The sequence below is a fragment of the Magnolia sinica genome, chromosome 8 (genome assembly GCF_029962835.1).
Source record: "Magnolia sinica isolate HGM2019 chromosome 8, MsV1, whole genome shotgun sequence".
In the NCBI taxonomy this organism is placed as follows: Eukaryota; Viridiplantae; Streptophyta; class Magnoliopsida; order Magnoliales; family Magnoliaceae; genus Magnolia; species Magnolia sinica.
Window position 1 is genome coordinate 92029402 of NC_080580.1, and position 25045 is coordinate 92054446.

General features: G+C 37.8%; 1 protein-coding gene across 2 annotated transcripts; it reads left to right on the top strand.

Annotated features, from left to right (window-relative positions):
- The first annotated feature begins 3619 nt into the window (after positions 1-3619).
- Positions 3620-23240, top strand: LOC131253724 (uncharacterized). 2 transcript variants are annotated; one of them, XM_058254858.1, is made up of 9 exons: positions 3621-4170; positions 4354-4465; positions 4668-4745; positions 7945-8311; positions 8463-8575; positions 19543-19707; positions 19833-19972; positions 22718-22810; positions 22881-23240. In XM_058254858.1, exons 1-9 carry the CDS (start codon positions 4121-4123, stop codon positions 23038-23040), a joined length of 1278 nt encoding a protein of 425 aa, XP_058110841.1. In that variant the 5' UTR covers positions 3621-4120; the 3' UTR covers positions 23041-23240. The 2 variants fall into 2 exon arrangements, with proteins under 2 accessions (XP_058110842.1, XP_058110841.1); XM_058254859.1 differs by lacking the exon at positions 22718-22810 and having other exon boundaries at positions 3620-4170.
- Positions 23241-25045: the final 1805 nt, after the last annotated feature.

Sequence of the window (25045 nt, forward strand, 5' to 3'; positions counted from 1 at the left end):
GCTATGATTTGATGATGTTAGTCATTGAAAAGGCTTACAATACCTGGGGATGTATTCAAACCAACCTTGGGCGCACAATGTAAGAGTCTGCTGGTTCAATTTGAGCTACTGATCTTAAAAACCTGATCAATGGCCAAGAAAATTGATAATAGTCCAAATCAATTATACTAAAAAACATTCTTATCATTCATTTGGGATATCACACTTGCTTGATGACAATAACTTTCAAGAATAACTTTGATTGGATGCTCTTAGTCGTTTGTTCATGTTATATTAGAAGATTGTTGTCTATCAGTAGGCCACACCTTGGACTGAAAGTGGCTCTCAACAATGACCATATGATCCGTAACATCCCATTTCCCAAGATAATAGATGATCAAATTCGGCTTTCCAGAAAAGGTCTGAACATAGATCTGGATCATCCATCATATGGGCCTCACTTTTAATAATTTTAACTGTTAAAAATCAGTTTGACCTAACAATGCCTAGTATAGTAGCGGTGCCAAAACAAAAAAGTTAAAAAAAAATAAATAAATAAAAGGGTCAAATGGTTGGCTAATCATTGATATAAGAAATCCATCTCATAGGCCCCACATCTGGTTGATTCTAATTTTTTTACATTCAATGGATCTAACTATCTGATAAGTGGCTAGGAAGATAGATGATCAAATAAATTATTACGAGAAAGTGTTATAGACCGTCCATTAATTGGGTACCCTAATTTTGAGTGATGGTAACTCTCAGTGCCGCCGCTCATCCCATGATGAGATCAGTGCCCAAGAAGATGAATAGTAAGCCAAGTGTGAGAGTGGGATGCACCAACATCTCCACACGTGTGCATGCTCCTGTGCGTTGGTCCACCGTGTGGACAGTTCAGGTTGGCCCTTGGTCCCTACTAGAGGGTCCGATGATAGTTGTCTGCAGGATCTGATGGTAATTGTCTGCTCTCCTTCACACAGGATTAAGAAGAGGCTCCCTACCTTGTGAGATCAATAATGGCAAAACAAAAAGTTTCTGCAGAAGTATAATTGTGTGTGTTGCATTTTTTATTTCTTTTCCCGGAACATTGGTTGCATAAAAAAGGGATCCTTGGGTTTAAATTAAATATTTATTTATTTTTTGAAAAATACCTTCAGTTTTGCCGTGTTTCCATTAAAAAATTCAATGAAACTCATGGCTATTTTTTGCACGTGGTCATCTTGTGTGAGGGAACCAATGAAGAGTATAGATGGAAAGTCTTTGTTAGGGGATGACTTCAAGATTTTGGAATAGGAGACCAATCATGTTAGGCCTGGATCAATTTATGTATGTACGGGTTGGACTAATCCTTAGACCTGATGACATATGAGAAGTTTATTAGACATATGGGAAGTTTATTAGTTCCTAGTATAATATGTTTTGGCCCTTGCATTGGGATGTGGTTGAAGCCTATAAGATCCAACAAGGAATCCACTTGCTACATAGGAACACTCATATGGTTGAGATCTTGTTGGTCAGACCATCTATCAAGTTGTTTTCTAGCTAGGTCTGTCAAGTAAATGGTTTTAAATCATCATCATCATCATCATCATTGTTGGCATTTAAGCCCCATCTCAATTAAGTTGGGTTGGCTACATCAATCCCATTTCATGTTCCACTTTAGTTGGACCACTCAAATGATTCTAAATATGTTTTCAATTATTGATATTTAGTTTTAATTGTTAAAAAGATTTTCATCACACTTATAGATAATTCAATGTTTGAGATCTTGTAGTCCACATCTTGATTTGTATAGTTGTTGGATCAACAGTTGATGACCATGGTTATTGGATAAATTTGATCAATATCGATACATGAATAGGCGTGATCCTAAACTTTTAAATATAATAGGGCATTCCAAGGCTTATAGGGGGGTGAAGTATTATAGCAATTGTGTTTTCCTTGAAAATTTAAGTCTTCCTCTATAAATAGAGTTTATACTAAAGAGGAAAAAGAGATTGTGCCCTTGGATGTCCAAACCTCATTAGACTTCACCATAAGGAGTGGTTTGGAGCCAGTAAAATCCTTAAGTTGTAATGGTATTACAATTAATGGGATTGCAGGGGTTATTTGGATACCTATATTTGATTTGCCTGAAAAGGCTTTATATGCAACTCTTAGTTGTAATATGAAACTAGGCAAAAAGTTATGTTTTAGATTATTGATTAAAGTCTTTATAGTTAAGAATGCATTATACATAATGCAACATAAAGGTTGATACACACTTATAATGTGTGGGGCCCACCATAATGTGTACAATTTATCCAATTAGTCCATCATGTGGTTCACTTGATGCTCTCTTGTAAAAAAAATTAATTTATCTATCATGTGCTTCCTCTTATGCTCTTTTGGAGAAAAAAAAAAAAAAAACCTAGCTTAATTGGTCATCAAATTGACCACATGAGAGGAAATGATGGGATGTCCACCATTAAAAGCTTTGAAATTGTATTCGGAGCGCATTGTGATGGGTGGACAACATCCAGTCAGTCTAAGCGCGTACATGATTTGATGCTCTTTTAAGGCCAAAAAATAAAATAAAATCAAGCCATTAAAATTTATTTACTTGCAAGTAGATTATTACTTTAAAGCCAAATATGATAGTATGTAAATAGTTTACAAGTATAACTTTTTTTAAGTGTAAGGCATTTACAACTTAAAATTTTATAGGCATCCAAATAAATGAGAGAAATTATCTCACATAAAAACATTCACAAGTGCTATGGATCAAAGTGTGTTGTTTCTCATTCTTCTGGTCTATATGAAATAGAAGGGGAAGAATACTTTACACATTGTGATGGACTCTTGAAGACACAAGATTTGTGTGTTTTTCTTAAGGTTTTGACTGTATTTTACATGAGAATTTTAAATTAATTAAATTTTTTTTTTTTAAAGTTCAAATTTTACTAGATTTTAAAAACTCCAACAGCTTATGCATATGCGTTGGTATTCCAAATCATTGGTGTGCTAAGTCACTATTTTGGTGGAATATACTGCAAAAAGATTCGGCAAAACGTCGAAGTGCTTAATTAAGTTTAATGTGGAGGTTCTACATATTGCTCTTGTTAATGAACAATATATATATAAGGCAGGGACAAAGATAATTATTGCCATGTCAAAAGATAAGAAGGTATCCAAATTAGAAAATAATTGATAAATGAAGAGAAAGAAAAGTGCAATGGGAGGATAATGAGGAGTGGACCCTAATGCATTCTTTTGGCATATACATAAGATAAGGATAGGCATTCCAGTAGTACTTTACTGGGTACCAACCATATTCCACACAACATTCAGATACAGCAGGATGCAATAGGATCCAAAACTTCCGTGGCTTGTAAAATGTTTTCAACGGTAAGTATTTTAATCCCCACTGTGGTTCACTTAATCTTTGAAACTGAATTATTTTTCTGTCTTGTACTTTAAAATGATATGGAAAAATGGATGGACCGTGTGGATAAAATCCATACATTGCGATGGCCCATCAGAGCTCCTGTCCGTTCATAACTAGGGACTGGTTCGATGCACGCATCACGTAGGGCCTAACCCACACTTTAATTAAAAAATAATAAAAAAGATATTAAAGGCTATCTTCTTGTCTTTCCGTCTGTCATTCACTCTCTCCCTCCCATTGTCAGCATCCATTATCGGAACTTTTGAAAGAGACGGGAGGGGAGAGTAGCGAAGAGGAGAGGAGAGAAGAGCAGAGGAGGAATCCAATCAATAGATAAAAAAAATCTTCCTAACGTCCTCTTATCATCTGGTATGACAGTGGGCTGCTGGCTCTTTCGAGCGGAAATGAGGAAGGGCAGAGGTCTAATGGTGTGGAGTCGGTGTCTATTGTTGGGCACGGATGATGGCATTGATGACTCTATCCTCGATCGTCCCTCCTTAGAGTCCTTCTTCTTTTTGTGTCCGTCACCCAATTTCATGGCTCTGAAAGCCGATGCAATTACTTTCTCCTCTTCTTTTTTGAGAGAAAAAGACGCATGATCCTTTTCCACCCTTCTCTTCCATTCTTTGTTCCTCCTCCAACTCTCCCTGCTTTCACTCCTCTGTCTTCTTTCTTTTTTCTTTTTAAATTAATCATCATCATCGTCATCGTCCCATGATGACCCTCACCGCCCAAAGCAGCATTTGCTGCTACCCCTCCTTCAGGTAAGAAAAAATAAAATAAAATCACACCTCTCTCTCTCTCTCTCTCCATCATTTGTTGCCTTATATATATATATATATATATATATATATATATATATATATATATATATATATATATATATATATATATATATATATATATCTCAGAGTGGTTCTGCTACCTTCCTTTCTTCTTATCATCAGGTCTGATCGTCATTGGAATGGGAAGAAGATGCACAGGAGCTTTCCCCCGCTCTCTGCCACTACACTTAGCAGTCAGACGATGGAATGCCGGAACAATCTTGATGATCTCGAGGTCTGTTTCTCACTTATCATGCATATACACCTTTCAGTGATTTTGATTCTCTTCCGGATATGCCCTTTGTGGACCCTTCCCTTTCCTCTTTTCCTTCTTCCTTTATCCATTCAATCCGTCCATCTCCAGACGTATTCCTCTTCAGCTCATCGGTGTTGATACTCCTTTTTGTCTCTGGACAAACATTTTATGCATTCTGCAGGTTCTTAAGATTGCCAGGGAAAAATTTACCCATGAGATCTCCTTCCGCTCCAAGGATAAAGACATTTCTCTTGCGAAGGTACTCACCATTTGAATTGTTACACTGTTATTGCAGTTCACAACATCTTTACTAATGCCTATCCGCTTAATTGACAGCCTATTCTCTCTCTCTCTCTCTCTCTCTCTCTCTCTCTCTCTCTCTCACTGTGCGTGTGCGTTCATGCGTGTGCATGTGCGAACTCCTATGTAAGCCTACTGGAGAGTGCCTTGGTGATTTTCTGAATTGGGTCACTGATCCTTTTTGCCCATATTAGGTTGCATTTCTGTGCGCTATGAAATTGAATAGCCCCCATCAATTTAAAAACATAAAACAAAAGCCAACTAAAACTTAAAAGAGAAGAGAACAAGTATAATTTGAATTATCAATTGGGTTTTGAATTGTAAATTGTAGGATTCAAATCATAGAATTGTAGGATTCATATAAAAAGGGATTCAAATCATTTTGCTTAAGATTCAACTCAAATTGTAAATCATACGATTTTGACAACTATTCTCTGGAAGCATTGCCTAAATAGAAGTAAAGTGCCTGACGCTCCATTAAGAAATGTCTATGGGCTTGGCATGGAGGAGGAAGTGGTAAGGCGGGCAAAGCCATGTGGAGGCTCATTACTATGGCAGTTTTTTGGGCAATTTGGAAAGAGAGGAATACGCAGTGCTTCCGTAATGACAGCTCCTCTGTCTGTGGGGTGGTTTCTGTAATTCTAGATCTTGTTAGGTGATGGCTCTTTCAATGTAGCAGCTTCGGCTGCTTTTCCTTGTGTTCTTTTGCTTTTGGCGTTGTATTCTTTTCATGTCTTCCGGCAGGTCTCTTAATAAATTTTGTTCTCTCTCAAAAGAAGAAGAAGAAGAAGAAATGTCTGTGGAACTGAAGTGAGACACTTTTGAGATGTTTCTAAAACATAAACATGGGTGAAACAATTGCAGAATGTTTGAAATTCCTGTGAAAAGTTAGTGAAGAGCTTTAAAGTAGGAGATTTTCAGCTTTTCATAGTTTCCTATGATTTTTTATGGAATTTTCTATAGAGTGTTTGAATACAATTAAAGACATTCAGTATTAGTTTAACATGCTTCTAATGAATCTCACACATCTCTTATCTGTTTTTATTTACAATTTGTTTCTCGAGTGTTTCCCTTATGCGTCTTGATTTGTTTCTTAATCTGTTTATTGATTCATCATATGTTTTTTCACTTTTTGGTTTCTCATGACCCTCTTCAAAAGTTACTAAATTTGGAAAACTGCAAAACAAGCTACAGTAAGCTGATCATGACTGACCCTCTTGTCACTCCTTTCTTAGCCGGGGAATCGATTACCTCATTTCAGAGCTTAATTTCTGAAATAGAAAAATTTAATATCTAGGGGCCTGGATTGAGGCTTTGGCCACTTAATAGCATTATGAGAATCCCCTTTGATGATTAAGCTAGAAGGAATTCATATATATGTGTATTCTTTTCCTGTTCCTGTGTCTGGCAGGCTTTGTAATAAAATTTATTATCCCTAAAAAATTCATGTAGATGTGCAAACCCTCCCAAAGGGCCACGATTTCTGGTTATTAGATCCACTACTTCACAGGGACCAAAGAAACCGTCCATACTTCACCTCTTTGATTCTTCAACACCCTACCAATGCTGGACGGACCTAGTTTGGCACCACATTTCAGTAACTATTGTACGGACAATATTTCCTATGATTGTTAATTTCTTTTATCACTGCATTTTAAAGGTGGAAGAAGCTCTGTAATAAAATCATTGTTGCTCAGATACAATTTCCAACAGCACGATTCTTGCATCAAGGGCTTAGTGACTGTATATGTTTAATAGGAAGTTAGGAACAATCTATGTGATATATGTTTTCATAGTGGTGGAACAGGCATACGCAGTTTGATCTCTCTCTCTCTCTCTCTCTCTCTCTCTCTCAGTTCTTGTGCAGTTGTTGCACCTGCAGTGGTATGCAAAATGTCACAAGTTGGCAATGGTTTGTGTCAAAAGAAGGAACATCCTTTGATACTGCTATCATGCTTCTTGCCAAGATGGAGTGTAGGAGTAATGGACCAACTTATTTCCACGTCAGTGATAGTAGGTCAGAACTGTTACATGCAGTCATAGAATGTCTTATACCAACCATACAAAAAATAGTAATAATAATGATAATTTATTATTATTATTATGAAGATTGAAAATATTATTGAGGGAGCCGAAGCAGCCTAAAGGCAAAACCAAAAAAGAAAAAACTATACAACACACCCAACAACAGTCAAAGAGGCTGAAAAGACCCAAAACAAAACACAACAAAACAAAAGAAACAAAACTATAAATTGCCATGTACTAAAGGAATAACAAATTTGCAATGTAAAAGAACAGGAATTAACAAATTCATTCATTATGATGGTAGAAATTCTAGAGAGATGGGGAGGAAATTATGTAGTCCACTTTGTAGGCACTCAAGGTGGATTAATTGTCTTTTCATATTGATTATCTGCTTTGTTTTTTATTTTTATTTTTTGGATTTTTGCTGTTTGTTGTGAGGCTGAAGTGCACATGCTGGCCATGATGCACTCTTGGTGAGAGGAAAACTGCTGCATTCTCCACATGCAGGCAAACATGACAAAATAAATTAAAGAGATGGATGTTTCCTGTTCACGTGCACCAGCTTCTATTATTGGTCTCATTGGAGTGTTTGCCTTTGAATTATGGAATAACCTTGCTCTTCCATATCTGGTGATTAGTTTGACTTGGAGCTTAGTTACTATTTATCATGTGTATTGCTAAATAAAGTGCCTGGCCAGAAGTTTCTGGTACTCTTCTCTATTACCAAGTCATTTATGTGGCTGTTTTCCTCGTAGTTAATAATCAACTGGGACTCATGGAATCCCCCTTCCGGTGATTGTTATTTGACTCAGATGCTTCTAAATGCTTGCAGTTGATGTCTTTTGGATCTGCTTATTCTAAGGAACTTACTCAGATTCTAGTTTCCTGTTTCCTTGTTTGGTATGACGAAGTGAAATGTGGTTTATAACCTCTAGATGTATGCTGTCAATATTTTTCTGGTGTAGCATCAAAGATGCTGCTGCCTGATTTAGTAATTCCAGTGCAGTGCCGTTTCGACTTTGCATGCATTTGAGATGTGTTTTATGGATTTTCTTTTTATCCTTGTGCAACAATATGTTATGAATGGTGAGGCACAATACCAAATTTTTATATCATTGGCAAACATGTGGCAGGCTTTGCTATTTGTTGCAGCTGAAGATGAAGCTTTTATGGCTTTCAACAGACATAAGGATGCTCAGTCACTTCTAATTGAAACCGGAGACGCTCCATTTTCTTTTCAGTCTCATTCCGAATGGGATTGTTTGGAAGCTATTCCTTTGGCTGGCAAGAGCATTTCTGGGTGGTTGAATGTGTTGGATATGATAGCGAAAGAAGTGGAAGCAGAGTTAGTTTCAAGAGATATTGGTTGCCATTTGGTGGAAGTTTTAGAGGCAGTGAATGTAGTTCTCTTTGATTCTAGAAGCTTCAAAAGATATCCTGTACTTGTAGATTCAAAGTATTCATACTTGCACACTGTACTCAGCTCTGGATGTGCTAGTGGTAATGCGGCATCCCTTTTATATGCATCTGGCTGCTCAGTTACTTATCTATACCGTGTTGAACCAATGGTTGGGAGTTTGGATCTTTTGTATTTTGTTATATCTTTGATGATGCTGGAGTTGTCTAACAGATTAAACTATCTTGTTGCCAGCTATTATGCTCAATATTGTTTATATTGAAGTTTGTCGAAGACTTGGTATTACCATTGTGGGATCTCGAGTCGGGGAGGATTTCTTGATTTGGCCCCAAACTGGGAACCCAGAGGTATGCTAATTCTATGTTTTGATTGCATACTTTCATCCATTCATGTGTATACATTGATGGCAAATACTGGGAGGTGTTTTCATTGTTATGCTTCTTTTCTACTACTTTCATTTGGGTGTAGATGCTTAAGGTTTCACATATTAATTATAAAGCTTATCATGGAATTAGTTTTGACCAGTGTTCTAAATATCAGTGTTAGTATCCACAAGTATTATCAGTATTGCCAGGTCAATGATATCGAAACTGCTGGGAGTAAAAAAATTTCAAATATTGCCGACATTTTCGATAATATTGGCAATATCATTGATATCGGTAATATTATGTGAAATTCCACCTTTTTCCCAATGTTTCCCTCAGACCAATATTTTTCTGAGTATTGGCATTACTAATACATGTTTCGTATTCTGGTCATCAATAATGTAATGATAACGATACTTTGAATGCTGGTTTTGACTTCCTATCTTCATCTACCCACAATACGCATTCTAGAAGGATTTTAGGTCCTCTTATCATCCGCAGGAAATGGTGGTGTTGACCTTAACGTTGTCATCATCATCATCTGCAATGAAGTAACTCGTTGGTTGAAATCAACCTATCCAATAGCCTATTACATTGCGCCTATTGGAGTTTTATGCTATCTTGTTGGTCCCTAGCCCAGATAAAGGAGGGTTGGGTTAGGTTGGTAGTCGGGGTCAAACTTATGCCATAGCTTCCAACATGAATCTGAACAATATGGCATTCCAAACTTATGCCGGGGTGTTCCTTGTAAGCGATGTGTTGCATCGGAACCCGGGTGCAATGAGAAATGGACAAGGGTTGGCTAGGGTGTTCCATGGAAGCGATGCGCTTCAACAATGCCTGATTGCTGTGAGAAGTAGGCAAGGTTCTCTTGCCATTTTGGATACATGCAGGTAAAGAAGCCAGTTCAGGAGAATGCCGTCATATAGTGAAATGGTGGAAAAGGATTCATGTAGCTGACCCCAATTAGTTGGGATATAAGGCTTACATGATGATGATGATTTTTTTTTTTTTTTTTTTTGCAATGAAATATTTCCAAGCTTTAGAAGAAGAGGTCCTATGGTGTATCTTGTTTGTAAATGATATAGTTTTGATTGAAGACATGAGGGAGGGGGTGAATTGAAAGCTAGAAATATTAAAGGGATGCTTTAGAATCTGAAGGTTTTAAAATTAGTTGGACAAAAATAAAGGCTCCGCCTTCTTTTTTGTTCTGGTTAATGGATCTCCCAAAGGCTTTTTCAAGGCTTTCAGAGGATTACAACAGGGTACATATATCTCCTTTTTTGTTCGTGGTGGTTATTGAAGCTTTTGGTAAGATATTGCTGAAAGGTTGGGAAGTGCGCTTAATCTGGGGGTTCAAACTGGCGGACTGAGGCCCATGTGTTACTCATCTCTAGTTTGCGGATGATACATCCTTTTTCGCGAAGCAGAGGATGTTATGGTTGACGATTTGTGAAAAATCATCTCATGCTTTGAAGTAGTGTTGGGCTTTAAGGTGAATGATTTTAAATGCAAAATGCTTGGAGTGCGTATGTCAGGGGAGGAGGTGGGTCAGTTTGTGGACTTGTTCGAGTGTGGAGTGGGATCTTTTCCATCTTTGTATCTCGAGCTACCCTTGTGCATAGGAAAGCCGGCTGGGCATTTATGGGACCTTGTGATTGAAAGGAAGCGTTCTTCTTGGAAGAGTTGGCATTTATCCTTGGGAGGTTATTTAACCCTGATTAAAGTAGCTTTCTCCAATACGCCTATTTATTATGTCTTTGTTCAAATGCCTCAAGTCGGTTCTGGACAAGCTCGAAAAGAAGGCACAATTTTTTGTGAAGTGGCAAAGAGCCTAGGAAAAAAATTCATCATTTATTTCTTCATTGATCATTCGCAAGGAAAATTTGGGAACCTTTCCTTTCGACTCTAAATTTCAATTAGGTCATGCCGCGCTCCATACCCTCCTTTTTGGCTTCATGGGCCATGGCATGAAGGTGGAGTTGGCAAAGACGGTAAGGTGGTTGGTGCCTGGCGGCTATGCCTTCTTTGTGGGCTATGTGGGGAGAGAAATATGCATTGTTTTGAGAACAAGTTGAAACCGAATGACTGGATTTTTTGCAAAGTTATGTCTTGGGTTATTCAATGGGCTTCAAGGTTTAAGGAATTGGATCGTTGTGTCCTATTAAGCCTTTTGGGTTTGTAATTTTGTTTCTTTTTCTTTTTGTTCTTCGTCGCCTTTTGTTGCGGTTTCTTACTAAATTCATTATCTCTCAAAATAATAATAATAATAATAATAACAACAACAACAACAACAATAATAATAAAGTGTATGCATTGAATTTTAGTAACAATAGGGTTGGAAACGAGGAATTAATTAAGATCAATGTTGTCAAATAACATATGCGATCCTGTGCGATTGCATATGCGTGTGCGCATATGCGATCGCACAATCGCATATGCGGTCGCATATATATATATATATATATATATATATATATATGCATTTTTTCAAAAAATTAAAAAAAAATCAGAAAAATCAGAAAAAATTCAAAAAAAAATCAGAAAAATCAAAATAAATTATTATATGTCATTGGGACATGATATACATTTAATTTAAGTACAAAAAAAATAAAACCATACTCCATACATGATACATGCATCATACATTTACAATTTAGTAATTTACAAATTACAATATAGGTAACTTCTTAAATGATCTTAACATTAACAATTAACATTTTAGTTAGTACTAGTAGTTACATACTTACATTTAACAAATGACAATAACAAATATGAAATATGAAATATCCATATTCAACATTCAACACTACATGTACATGATAATTTTGTCGACCACATCCTTTGGGCGTGGTCTACACCATCTATCTATGGGTCCATGCCCTCGGGTTCTTTTCGATGGTTGTACTTGTGGTCTAGACCGGCCTGTTGAAGTAGGGGGAGTGAGACTAGCTTCATCTACATTAACTACATTTATATCTTCATATGCATCTTGTTCCATATATTCCTCCTGAAGTAGGGCACTATCGCATTTATTTCTTGATTGTTTTTCCATATACTCAACGATCTCCCTTCGGATTTCTGGAGTAATTTTGTCGCATGCTTTTGCATTTGACCCCGGTAAATGTGCAAGGTGTTGCTTGTGCCTTGCAATGCCACCGAAACTCACAAACCCACATAACTCACATACTATGTGAGTCTTTTCGGTAGCACTATGGTAGTGCCCATACTTCCAACCTGGGTCATTCGACCTGAGCTTCAAGGAGGAAGATTGGAAAGAAGACATTATAATGGTGGATAGTGGTAGTGTGTGTGTATTATTAGCACTAAAAAGTAACTAGCTAGCTATTAACTAGAAACTAGAAAGTAAACTACAAATAAAAAGAAAAGTAAAGTAAGAGACTAAGAAGTATAAGAAGAAGAACTAAGAAGTAAGAAAGAAGTAGATCTAAGAGACTAAGAGAGTAAGTAAGAGTAAAGACTAAAGAGCCTAAAGAGTTGAGACTTGGGGGAGAGAGAGAGAGAGAGAGAGAGAGAGAGAGAGTTACACACTTACACACACACACACACTTACACTTGTAGAAACTAGAAAGGGAGAAGAAGAGGGAGAGAGAGAGAGTTGAGTTACACTTACACACTTACACTTGTAGAAAGGGAGAAAAAGAGGGAAAAGAAAATGAGAAAAAGAGAGAGAGTTGAGTTACACACTTACACTTGTAGAGAGAGAGAGAGAGAGAGAGAGAGAGAGAGAGAGAGAGATTACACAAATAAAAGTAAAATTACAAATGTAACGACTAACAAATCTAAAAGAGGTTCCCAACTTCAAATCTTGTTGTAACTTGTAGTCTTATACTTGTAATCTTGAAATCTTGTTGTAACTTGTTGTAAGTTGTAACTTGTACTTGTAAGTTGTAAGTTGTAAGTTGTAACTTGTAAGATGTAACTTGTAGTCTTGTAATGTAAGTTGTAACTTGTCACTTGTAAGTTGTAAGTTGTAACTTCAAACTTGTAGTTGTAACAACTAACAATTAACAAAGTAAATAACAACTAACAAATCATATATATATATATATATATATAAATGATAGAAAGAAGTTGTTAGAAACTTAGAATTAGAAGCTTAGAAATTAGAAGTTAGAACTTAGAAAACTTAGTGGATGGAGATTGGAGAGGACTAGAGGAGTGAGGAGTCTCTCGACTCTTGTCTTGAGTCTTGATCTTGAATCTTGAATCTTGAATTTGGATGGTAATATGGTATGAATGATGTATCATGTATCATGTATCTTGGATTCTTGAATCTTGAATCTTGATTCTTGTTGTACCTTCTTGATTCTTGAAAGTTGAAAGAAAAGAAAAGAAATATGGAAATGGAATATGGATGGAGAGGAGTGGATGGAATGTAGAATGTAGATTGTAAAATGTAAAGTGCTTAGTAAGAGAGGATGTAGTAAGAGAAATAGAGAATAGAGAGAGAGTTTGAGCTTTTTTTGTAAGTAGGAATGCTTAGAATGCACATATATATAGAGTAAAAATCCGGATTAAAAAAAAAGGGTAAAAAAACGGTCAGAAATCTGACCGTTGGCCAGTATGCGATCGCATACATCGCATATGCTGGCACATGTGGCATATGCGATCGCATATGTGCAGGGATCGCATATGCCACTGCCGCATATGCGATCGGGCCAAATATATGCGCATATGCGATCGCATATTCGCATATGCGACTGCACATGACAACAGTGGTTAAGATTGCTAACCAAGTACCCCAAAATGAACATTTTTAGTATCTTGGGTCGATAATTCAGGATGCAAAGAGATTGAGAAGGACGTTGTTCATAGAATTTGAGTTGGGTGGATGAAATGGAGATATGCCTCTGGAGTTCTATGTGATGTTGCATGTGAATGAAACTAAAGGGGAATTTTATAAGATAACTATAAGACGAGCCATGCCTTATAGATAGAATGTTGGGCAATCAAGGAACAACATGTTCATGGGATGAGCATAGCTTAAATGAGGATGTTGGGCGGATGAGTGGCAAGTCAAGGAAGGGTAGAATTGGAAATGAACGCATTAATGAAACTTAGGAGTAGGACCGATAGGTAATAAGATGAGGGAAAGTAGACATATGGTTTGACCATGTGCAATGGAGAACAAGAATTGCACAAGTTAGAAGTGTGAGTTGGTTCAAGTTGAATGCTATGAAAGGGCAAGGGGAAGGCCTAAAAGTACGTGGGTGGAGGTAGTAAGAAAAGACTTGATGACTATGGTTTAATTGAGGATATGGTCCTTGATAGAGTGGAGTGGCGGGACACAATTCGTGTAGTTGACCCCAATTAGTTGGGATAAGGTTTAGATGATGATGAAGAAGAAAAAGTTCTAGGCTTTATCCTATAACACCTTTTGAGTTCCATGTCTTAGATTGATTAGGCCGAGTTAGAAGTTGTTGACCAAGGATATGGTCCTTGGTAGAGTGGACTGGTGGAGCATGATTCGTGTAGCTGACCCCAATTAGTTTGGATAAGGTTTTGATGATGATGATGATGAAGAAAATATTCTAGGCTTTAACCTATAACACCTTTTAAGTTCCAAGTCTTAATTTGATTGGGCCAAGTTGGACCTCATTATAGCTTATTCAGGCCTCACTATTTTAGGAGTCTTAACTTTTGCATAATGGTATTGTTAAGACTAGGGGTGTACATTGAGTTGAACCGAGTCGAGCTGGCCTCAGCTCGACTCGGCTCGTCCACTAGCTGACCTCAGCTCGAACTCGGCTCGGTTCGGTCCTCGAGCCTAGCTGGCCAGCTTGGCTCGGTTCGGTCAGCAGCTCGGGCCAGTTCGAGCCAAGTTCGCCATTGCAGCATTTCCACCAACACTTGGACTGCACTTTCAAAATCCCATTGTTTGTGAAACAGAAGTAATGGTTTTACAGGTATTTTATCAAACACCTTCTAAGCAACATAAAAACCAAGAAAATAAAAAAGGGTATTTGTTTCATGTACATACCTTCCTTGGAAATTGAGACAAGAAACACTGCAAACTTTACTATCAAGGAACAAATTTTTGTGGATCCTTGCTCTTGCTTGGGTGGTAGACTCTCAGGAGTTTTAACACCCGGTCAAGGGTTCGAGTATCCATAGGTGGTGAAAGCCCACTACGGTGTGAGTGTGTGGGGGTGTGTGCGTGTGTTTAAAAAAAAAAAGGAACGGAATTTTGTGCACAAAATGAGAACAAAATAAATAAATTTCAAAATCCTTGAAATGCTGTGCCTGTAGAGACTAGCACCATTCATTATGACGACCCAAGAAGAGTTTGCACACTTACCATTTGAATCAGTTCTGGAAGATGGATCATGAGCTACCAGAATGCATGCAACCATGTCAATGATTACTAAAGAACTCAAATGCATAGGCTCATTCATACACAATATTAGCATATAAATAGATAGGAAAGAGAACTGAGAACCTACACACTTTCAGGTATCAACTACACTTGGTTGAGTCATTTCATCAAACACCTGGGGAGCAACATCAACAACAAAGTAACCGAGTCACTGAACTGGTTCGATTCGAGCTGGATTCGATCTGAGTCAAGTCGAGTTGGGGCCAGCTCGAACTCGGCTCAAACTCATTTTCGAGCTCAAAAAATCAGCTCGACTCGGCTCAAACTCAACTTCGAACCGAGTCGAATCGAGCTTTTCGAGTCGAGTCGAGCGAGCTAACTGAACTAGCTCGGTTCCTGTACACCCCTAGTTAAGACACATTCATCTCTTGGTGTATTCTGTCATGTTTCTTATGTACGAGGGTCTTTACTTAAATTTATCACGTACAAGGATCTTCTGGTTCTAATTCTATATATTACTGTGAAAGGAATTAATGCCCTTCAATGGTTGCAACCGAGAAGATATCTTGGGTATATTTGGGAGCATGAATTTGATGTAAAAGAAGAATTGGGATGACTTCTCATCATTTCTCATCCCTCTCATTTGTACTTTTGTTTATCTTTTGTTGCTCATAAAATTATTCCATTGTCATACCCCCCCCCCCCAAAAAAAAAAAGAAGGTAAAAAAGAACAAAAAATTGATGCCTTATAAGTTGGATGGGTGCATATTTTTTTCACATATGTGAATAGAAACAATTGAAGATCATCTTGATCTCTTTCTCACTCAAAATTATCTTCTTCTTACTTTTCTCATACTTTGGTCTTCAAGAATATCTATTACATAAAAAAAAAAAAACATGACAATATGCCTACAAATGAACTCGTCTTCACATGTTTACTTCTGGTAATCCACATGTCTCTTCTCAGTTGGTTTGGTTGAATTTTCATGTTGCAATGTATTTTTTACACTCACTTTTTATCCTTTGATGTCCTATTGATACCAATTCTAAATATATCTCACAACGTTGAGTCTTTGGTGGGAGAAGCACTCAGTATGATGCTTCAGAAAGCAGAGATAAATGGCCTAATCAAGGGTTTCAAGGTTGCAAGTGTGGGGTTTGGGCGAACGGCATGCGTTGTGGGTGTGCTCCCCATAGACGCCACTTCGATTCCCATCCTCGGGATTACCCGATGCATGTGATTTGCGGTGATTGCATGCATCTGCTGTGAATAGTCCAGCCTCAAAATGGGGTGAGGACACCCTGACATCGTTAAAAAAAAAAAAAAACTGTGGGGTTCAGATCTGCCATCTCCAATATGCGGATGATACTATCGTATTCTGTAACGCCAATACAGTGGTGATTGATAATCCCCGGAAGATCATTGTATGTTTTGAGACTGTGTTTGGGCTAAGTGTTAATGTCCCTAAATGCAAGGTGTTGGGAATCTAAGTGGACCAGACAGAGAACTTGGGAATGAGGACAATGAAGGTTGCATCTAGCTCATTGGAGTGGCGATCCCTTTCAGAGAACTCCTTAACAAAATCCATTACATCTTTCTTAACCACCTACCAATAGAATTTGAAGAAAACCATAGGAAACCTGTATGTTCCTGAAGCCTTGTCCCCACATGTAGTCTCCAAAGCCGCCTGAACTTCAGCTTCCAAAATAGAGATTTGAGAAAGCTTGCCACCTCGGGAGCCAATTGAGGGAAGTCGATGTAATCCAAGAAGAGGGAGAAACATTCAGATGTTTAGTAAGACTGAGATGGGGAAGGTGTATGACTGAGTTAGTCAGGCCTTTGGGTCATCTTCAATGGAGCAAGCTAAGATTGTAAAGGGTGTTCTTTATTACTTTAGAATGGTTTTCATGCCTTGAAAAGTGGGTTTCTCTTAAGAGTGTTGATGCAATCAGCTCCCATCCTTGCATCTCTTTAACAACATGCTACAGTAACATACTATGATAATGCTATAGGAGTGTGCCACAATAATTCTAATCTTATGCTAGTGTATTAAAGTGATGCTAATTATATTTGAAGTACGTGATTAGTTTTATTTCTGTTCCTACTTTCCAACAGATTCTAGTTTATGCATGATTAAGAGTTCTGTTAGATATGCTTACGCAAATTAGTAAGTTCTTGATCCCTAAACGGATTCCTATGTAATAGATCTATAAAAGTACATGCAGGCCATAAAGTACAGATTGATTTTATGAAATTATGAAATAAGAAATTGTTTTCTTTGGGCTTTGTGTGATGGGAGTTCTTCTTTTTTTAGTGCGGCAGTGTGATGCCATTAGAAGCCTTTCTAGGCAATTATTTGATATAAAATCTGATATATAGCTTCTCAAATTGCAACTAGTTTCTTTTCTTTAGAATTTAGTTGCATCACACGAGGTGGAGAATGTTAGATTAGATTAAGGGCATCTACATATATCTTGGTGTGTGAGGTGGACTCATTTGCCCTGGTCTACCTTGCCCTTATGGTAGGAGCTTGTTTGGGGACACTTGGAAATGAAAAAGATGGAAACACACGCCACAGAAATGAAATGCATTTCTATCATTGAAATGCATTTCCCATTTTTTTAAAAATCCTTCGGGATAAACATCATGTAGGAAGAACCAATGTTCGAAGTATCGGTATTGCTACAAGTTACGCTGGCTGGGGATACATAAACAATATCAATATCGCCGATAACTGGAAATGCGGGGAAACATGGGGGAAATGGTGGATTTTTTCTGTGAAACTTCAGGAGTTGCTAAAATACACACATATTTGTGTATTAAGGAATTTAAAAATTGCAAAAAGTATGCGTACATAATAAGGATGTAGATTTGCTTTTCTTAGGGGCTAGGCTTTGCTGCTATCTCAGCACCTTCCCTTGCCCTTTCTCTTTTGCTGCTCTTTTTCTCTGTTTGTTTCTTTTCTCTTTTTAATGAAGTTATCCTTTTAAAAAGAAAAAAAGAAAAAAAGTTTCCATTTAATAAGGACCTAAAAGTATGTGTTGTCATAAGAAACCAGTCCAACCATTCCATCTATCCATCAAACCATCCAACCTTCCATCCAAAATTCATTGATATTTCAGAATATCAACAACACATGATATTTCGCGGAGATATCATCGACAATTGAAAAGGAAACGAAAGATTGTGGTCTCAATTTCACCCATGTTGTGATAATGATAATATCGTGATACGATCAACATTATCGTTGACAATTTGAACACTGCATACAACCATGTGCCTGTAAAAAAAAATTGAAATGGATTTTTTTTAATAAATAGATTATTGGCAATATTAGTTATTGAATATCATAGATACACTGGCAATACAAGCGTGAATATCATAGATACACTGGCAATACAAGCGACGCCTAGAATTTACATAACCAAAATTATTGGCGATACAAGTGACACTTGGAATTTATACAGTTGAAAATATTGGTGATGTCAATGCAGTTTTTATTCTTAGCAATACATCGCTGATATCTGGAATTTCCGAGCCTACCAATGTTATCGGTATCACCGAGCTGGAGATACAGATAATATTGGGGATACTTTGAACAATAGGAAGAGCTGTTCGATATATATATATATATATATATATATATATATATATATATATATATATCAGTGATGGACTTAGATATAACCCAATCGGAAGACTTGTGAAATGAATTCTGAGAAAAAGACGCCCACTCTTTAGCAATAAACGAAAATATGCCTGTGGTTTCTTCCATTTCTTGCATGTGAAATAAGTTTTGTGCAGGTGTTGTTTTGGTTTCTCAACTTGCTACCGTGAATGGCTTGTTTGCCGCTGCAGTCCAACAAAAGGACTACATGAAGTGAGCTGGAGCTCCTTATCTACTTTTAAGTGATAGGGGATGATTGATGGTAGTCACCCTTGAAGCCTATGAGTTTTAGGAAGGCGAAGGTTTGTAATAAGGGTGTGGATAGGATTAGGTTTGTGAAGATGTGGTGTGGGGAGTGAAAATCCAGCTTTGTTGTGTTTTGTTCAGAACAGATGAGGAAACAGTCAACATCTCTTCATCATTTGCGAGATGGGTAGTCATTTTTGGTGGCTTTTTCTTAAGGTTTTTAGTTGAGTTAGACTGCTGCACCGGAAATAAAAATAAAAATGCTAGAGAGGAGAATCAGATTTTTCCCAGATAGCAAAAGATATTGAAGTGGCCATCATAAATTGGCTGTTGACTAAAAGGAGTTCTAGGGTGGTCCATTCCAATATGTGACATGGACTTGTAGATTAGTCGAAGGACAATTTAGGTAACAGACTGCAATAGAAAAGTTTCAAACAAATTGGAAGCTAAGCATTTTTCAGATCATCAATGTAAGAATAGCTTATCATAGAGGGGGACAAGTTTTGTCCTATCCATGTGGACTTGCAACAATATTATTTGGGATTAGTTAGAGATGCTGTGGGGTTAACCATTTGATAGATAATCTTGCCTGAGGGATTTCTAGGACTTATATTTGTAATGGGCAATCACTTTCCTTGCCTTGATTTTTCTTTTTCCAATAAATCTATCAATTGGTTATGTTGTCTATTTTGCAGGAGCTTTTCAGAGTTTCATCTGGCCGGAGCTTGTTTTCCATAGTTAATGGAAGATGCGTGGAGGATCCTAGATCAAAAGCCTCTGACTTGAACAGCAAGTCACTTTTAGGACTTGATATTGCAACTAATAGGGATATCATTGGCATTGCCTTAGCTAATTTGATTGTAAGTTCAATAAGTTATAAGTACAATCAGTGTGTTCTAAATTTCCTGTATATATGATATTGATATTCTTTTGATTGCTATTCTATTATTTGCAATTAATCTCACTTCTCCTTTTCCATTTGCAGAGGCTTCACTGGAAACGTGCTTCAAGGATGAGCCATGGTTTGATGTTGACTTCGCCACTAAGACCAGTTTATAATGTGAATGAAAAATCTTGCAACCTGGATGGTTCGAAGGTTCCTTTGTTGCGGCCTCAAGATCTTAGGTATTGTCTTTTGTTCCTCTGTCTATTTAAGTGTCCACTTTGGCCCAGTACCATTTCATGAAGCATGTGGAATGATGCTTGAACAGACCAAAGCCTCAAGAGTTTACACCAGATGAACATAGTGAATGATATTTTATGCAAGTTCATGCCAGTAGGCATGCCAAGGGGGACAAATGTGGCTTCCACGTATGCATTCCTGATTGTGTAGTCATTATCTTTTAAGGAACACCTGGCATGCATGCACTTGAGTCTTAGATGCTTCTAGATTACTGACTGTATTTATGCTGACACCACTAGTCCACATTTATAAAATGTTAGTTTACTGATGTATAGTTGCATTTTGAATGTGTTATAAATTACTGCTCATATGTGATTGTATTATCATATGTTAATGTGTGTAGTTTTTTTTTTTTTTTTTGTAATGGGCCCCATATTTACATTGAATGTAGATAATTAGTTAATTTCCTCCAATTGTTCAGTCCTTGTACACATGGGCCCACTTGAAGTCCTGATGTGCTGATTTTTGGGCCTCACGATACCAAGCTTCATCCCATGCATGTGTATCAAGGAAGAGCTAGAGTGGTTCTGACTGGGCCATATTTGAGGTGAGTCAAATAAAAGCCAACTGGTTGCATGAAAATGTCCAAAATTCCCCTGTACGTGTGTAGATCTGGATATACATCAACATGTTGCTGAATGAAGGCCAGAAATACCCCTATGCATTACTGAAAATGACCAAAATACCCCTACGCCTGAGCTGCTTGTATAATGAGCCTATGCAAAGGTTATTGGGAAATACCTTCCTTGAGTTTTTTAGTAGTTATTTATTTCCCTTCTGGGTCATGAGTTTGGTGTCAAACTGTCTATCATTCAAGATATATTTAGGAGCTAAAAGTTGCATGATTCTCGATCCAAGGGGATTCTCCTGTACAAGGTCTATAAACGACCTGATTCATGCGTGTAGTCAGCTGAATGCTTTGATTAATGAATAATAACAAAATTGGGAGAATTGCTCTCTACCTAGTGTAGAAGAAGAGAGGGGAATTGTGCATGTGATCACTAGCGTATGGGCTAGTAGACTGCTGGGAGCCATCTGACAATCTTCATATCATCGTTCTTCTCGTGTTCTGTCCTTTAGGATTTTTATGCCCTAATCAGAAACGTACAAGTTCGGATCCACATCCATGGCCATGGTTGCATCAAGGTTGCCTGGATTGTGGGTTGCTCCAGTACATACACGGTAAGCTGCTTCCTCTAATGGGTGGTATGTTAAGGGTTAGGATCATGTGGGTCACTCTTAGTATATACACTATGGGATATACAGTATACTATGTGGTAAAACTGCTTGATAAACAGTATCATGGGATTTTCGCCTTCTTTGATCACTTTTGTTTGACAGCCTGTCAATTTGGTACCATCTCCTATTGCTTTCAGACTGCCAAGATGTAGTAAGGTTTTACACAGCATCTAGAGGGAGTATATGAGGATACGAGGTGGGAGATTGCCCTTACTAATGAGAATTACAAGGGTCTTTGGCACATATTAAAGAGGCAGACGACGTAATAATAGGTCTCAAGCCTGAGTGATCTCCTAATGGGTCTTATAGTAAGTTGCATTCATGCAACGTGGGTCCCTATCATGTCTTGAAGCAACTGGGGGTAAAGCTATCTTATAGAGCTTCCAGTTGAGATGTAGTTTTAGTTCTATGTTTATCATGGAAGATATCGCCATGTCTGTCAGGTGTTACAATGCTGATAATGCCAAGTGACAAACCTGCTTGGAGAGGGAGGGAAGGCACTAGCAGTTGTAAGTTCTCAGATAATTTATTTGATCGATCTGGGCTGTCTATTGGGGAGCAACATGATCCAGTTCTCTCAGAGCACTACAAGTTACAATAGGATTTTCTGGTAAAATTGATTATTTAGAACAATGAGCAATCCATAATGTCCCCAGCAAATAGATGGTGATTATACATTTTTCCATAAATGATGTTGTTAGTTCATTTTATAGTCTATCAATCAGATGGCTACATATAATTTCGAACTGGCATCCAACTTTTTTATAGCTGAATATGCATACTTTCATACACTTCGCAATTTCGACATGCTTTTCCCGACATATGATTAGCCAACTTATCAGCGTCCTGTGTTGGAGGTTGAAACAGTTTTTTTTTTTTTTTTTAAAAGCATAATATGAATTGGTTTAATTGACAATGGCTTGTTTTACTTTGGGCTGTTGTGTCTAAATTTGATACGAAATAACAGAAATTGGGCAATATGTAATTCTGTAAAACTAATGTTCCCATGTTTGTTTCTAAAGAGAAAAACTTTGATATTCTGGCAGTTGGATAATTTACTGGCACTTGGAAATTACTTAGAAGTTATGTACAAGTAATCAAATTAAACTGTCCAAATTATGGGTCCCAGTTTTGATGTATCATGAACAAAAAAATTATGGTTATGTGACTAACTATTCGATTGGTGGACATTTGTTGAATGTTTAAAAATGTAAAATATCCAATGGCCCTATTTCAACGAACAAGTGTCTGCTAATAGAGTTTAGGATTGTTCAACCAATCTGATTTTGGGGCTCTGAGAAGTGACAGTGGATTCCACAATTTAGTCAGTTTAATTTGAGTTAATGTACAGTCTATACAATCTTTGAGTGCCTACGTATCAAGAGTGATACTATGCCAGAGTATCAGATAACTCCCGTGTTTCCTAAATAGTTTGATTTACAATATAGGTTGGCTATCATGGCATCGGAACGACTTCTGATTTTGCAGCCTCATAATTGGGCTCTGAGAAGAGACCATGGCATGCTTTTATACTATAGCAGGTACTTGTCTTTGGTCCTTTTGCTCTTTTATTGCCGGTGATTCTGATTGGTGTCTGGTTGAATTGTTCAGAAAGTATGGAGAAGCTGTCCAAGAGCTGAGCATTTGCATGGCCTTTGCCCCAGTGGAGGAGGCAGAGGTTTTGGAGCCGTTTGTTGAGAAATTGCATTTGTTACGGCTTGAATCTTCTTGGAAGTCGTCACAACAAACTAGCCATCTAGCAGTTCCTTGAATTGTTTGTACATAGCCATTTTGGATTCAATATTTTGCAGCTTTACGACCCCAGCTGTAATTTTGATCCATTTTCATGTAGATGCCTTGACCTTGGCCCGGGTCTGCATCATTGTTAAAGCATGTTGTACCAAAACTAATTTTTATTATGCTAACAGTTGTGCTTTCTTGTTTTATAAATGAGCTACAGATTCTCTATAATATCCCTTCTCTGAAGGGTGGTATGTTCTGAACTTTTGGGTCCCAGTTCAGCGTGGCCTTCTGCATTAAAATCACATAAAAGATCAGGCCCAGATTATGAAAGCAGCATCTGTTGGAAATTCCAACCAAAAAAAGAAAAAAGACAAACAATGCAGGGTGGGGGAATTGGGAGTGGATGGGATGATGTGTATTCGATGGATTGAGTGGATGTTTGACACACCAGGGTGGGGCCCACTTTGCTCGACACTAGGGGAACCTTTCCATAATGTCGACACTATAGGGTTAAGACTGCATGTGTTTTGATTAGACCACTAATCATTCAACGACTGAACTTCTGGTTGAAATTTAGCCATCTGGCACAGCAGCCTAGGTGCTTTTCCAAGCATAGACTTTGTGGCCCTCATATGCACTCCCTTTGTGAACAAGTCAACCAACCACCCGTGTAGTCAAGCTACTTGAAGAGGAGATGGCACACGAGACTGGCAAGAGAACTAATATAACAATTATGAGAGATCAAGAGCATACAACTTCTGTAATTTATGAGGTTAGTTGCAAATGAAGACTCCTTGATATAGAGTTAGGAACCTTCTAAGTAGTTTACATGAATGGGTAGGATGGTGCCATATGGCAATCATCTAATGGCAAGAATACTTTTGAACCTCACTAGATGATTCTAAACAACCCTTTCTGCATCAACCGACTAAAGAACTCTAGAAACTTTTAAAGATAGCTACACTAGTAAATGCATCTACCATTCACTAGAATTGTTTACCCTGTTCTACTACGTACAAGCTTTCCTATTGTATGAGTAGCGCCAAAATTGTTAAGTCTGTGATTCAGTGTCCCGCAAATGTCCAGTCAATGACAGTTCCCTCACCTATTACATTAATAAATAAATAAATAAAAATCCTCTCTTCGTTTGTTCTGCCTTCATGAGCCAATCCCATCAGGATCTTTCCCTTTTTTAAGTCATACACTAACCCTCTCTATTACAGTGGGGCATGCTTCTATCATCTGCCGCTGTGACATGCATGGTCTTCTTCTCCTTTTCACCTTCGATCAACTGCCCCAATCTCGGTCTTCTCCTTCCGCATCACATGCACCATGTGTGGAAGTTGCTCATCTATATATGAGACTACATCCCAAGCAAGGGCATTGGAATTGCCTTCTTTTCGCTCAAGGGGGTCATGCCCAAGGCGACCTTTTAAGTTGTCCATTGGAATAGCATGGAGACCTGTGTTGATGACCTGCCTGCCAATGGATAGCTCTAGATCCTTGGCCATGCCTTGACTGGTTTTGACTTTTGAGTTGATCACCTTGATTCTACCTAAAGACCTTCATTGATGTTAGACCCATTCATTTCGCCTCTCACATGAGATTTAAGTTGTGAGTTGCTCGTGTCCACCATAGCTTATGTGGTCTTTCCATTGTTATGTATATCCATGTCAATAAAACTCTCATCAACTGGTTTGCCCTCTGCTGTCACTTGGTCCTACAAAATTTTCAACAACCTAATTCTATGAGCACTCCCTTACCCTATGATCACCATCCCAAATGATTTCTTTTTAGCTATTGGGCTTGCCATCCATACTATTGAGAAGCTTCATTGACCCAATGTATAACTCACCATTAGCTCCATCCTCTTCTTCAATCAAGCTTCACTGTAAGAGCCATGAGTGCCTGTCTTCTTGGGCACTACCCTATTCAGAAGAAGGCCATTGCAAATAAAGCCCTTCATGTCTCATGGTTTGGAAATGAACCCGTTTATCTTTACCACTCATTAATTCTTGCCATCTTCTCCCTAT

Bases quoted from the DNA above. Each gene is read 5' to 3' on its own strand.
- LOC131253724 (XM_058254858.1), top strand. From the start codon at position 4,121: ATGATGACCCTCACCGCCCAAAGCAGCATTTGCTGCTACCCCTCCTTC. The intron at 4,746-7,944 runs GTACTCACCATT...AACATGTGGCAG, and splicing joins AAGACATTTCTCTTGCGAAG to GCTTTGCTATTTGTTGCAGC. The intron at 19,973-22,717 runs GTATTGTCTTTT...TTTACAATATAG, and splicing joins TTGCGGCCTCAAGATCTTAG to GTTGGCTATCATGGCATCGG.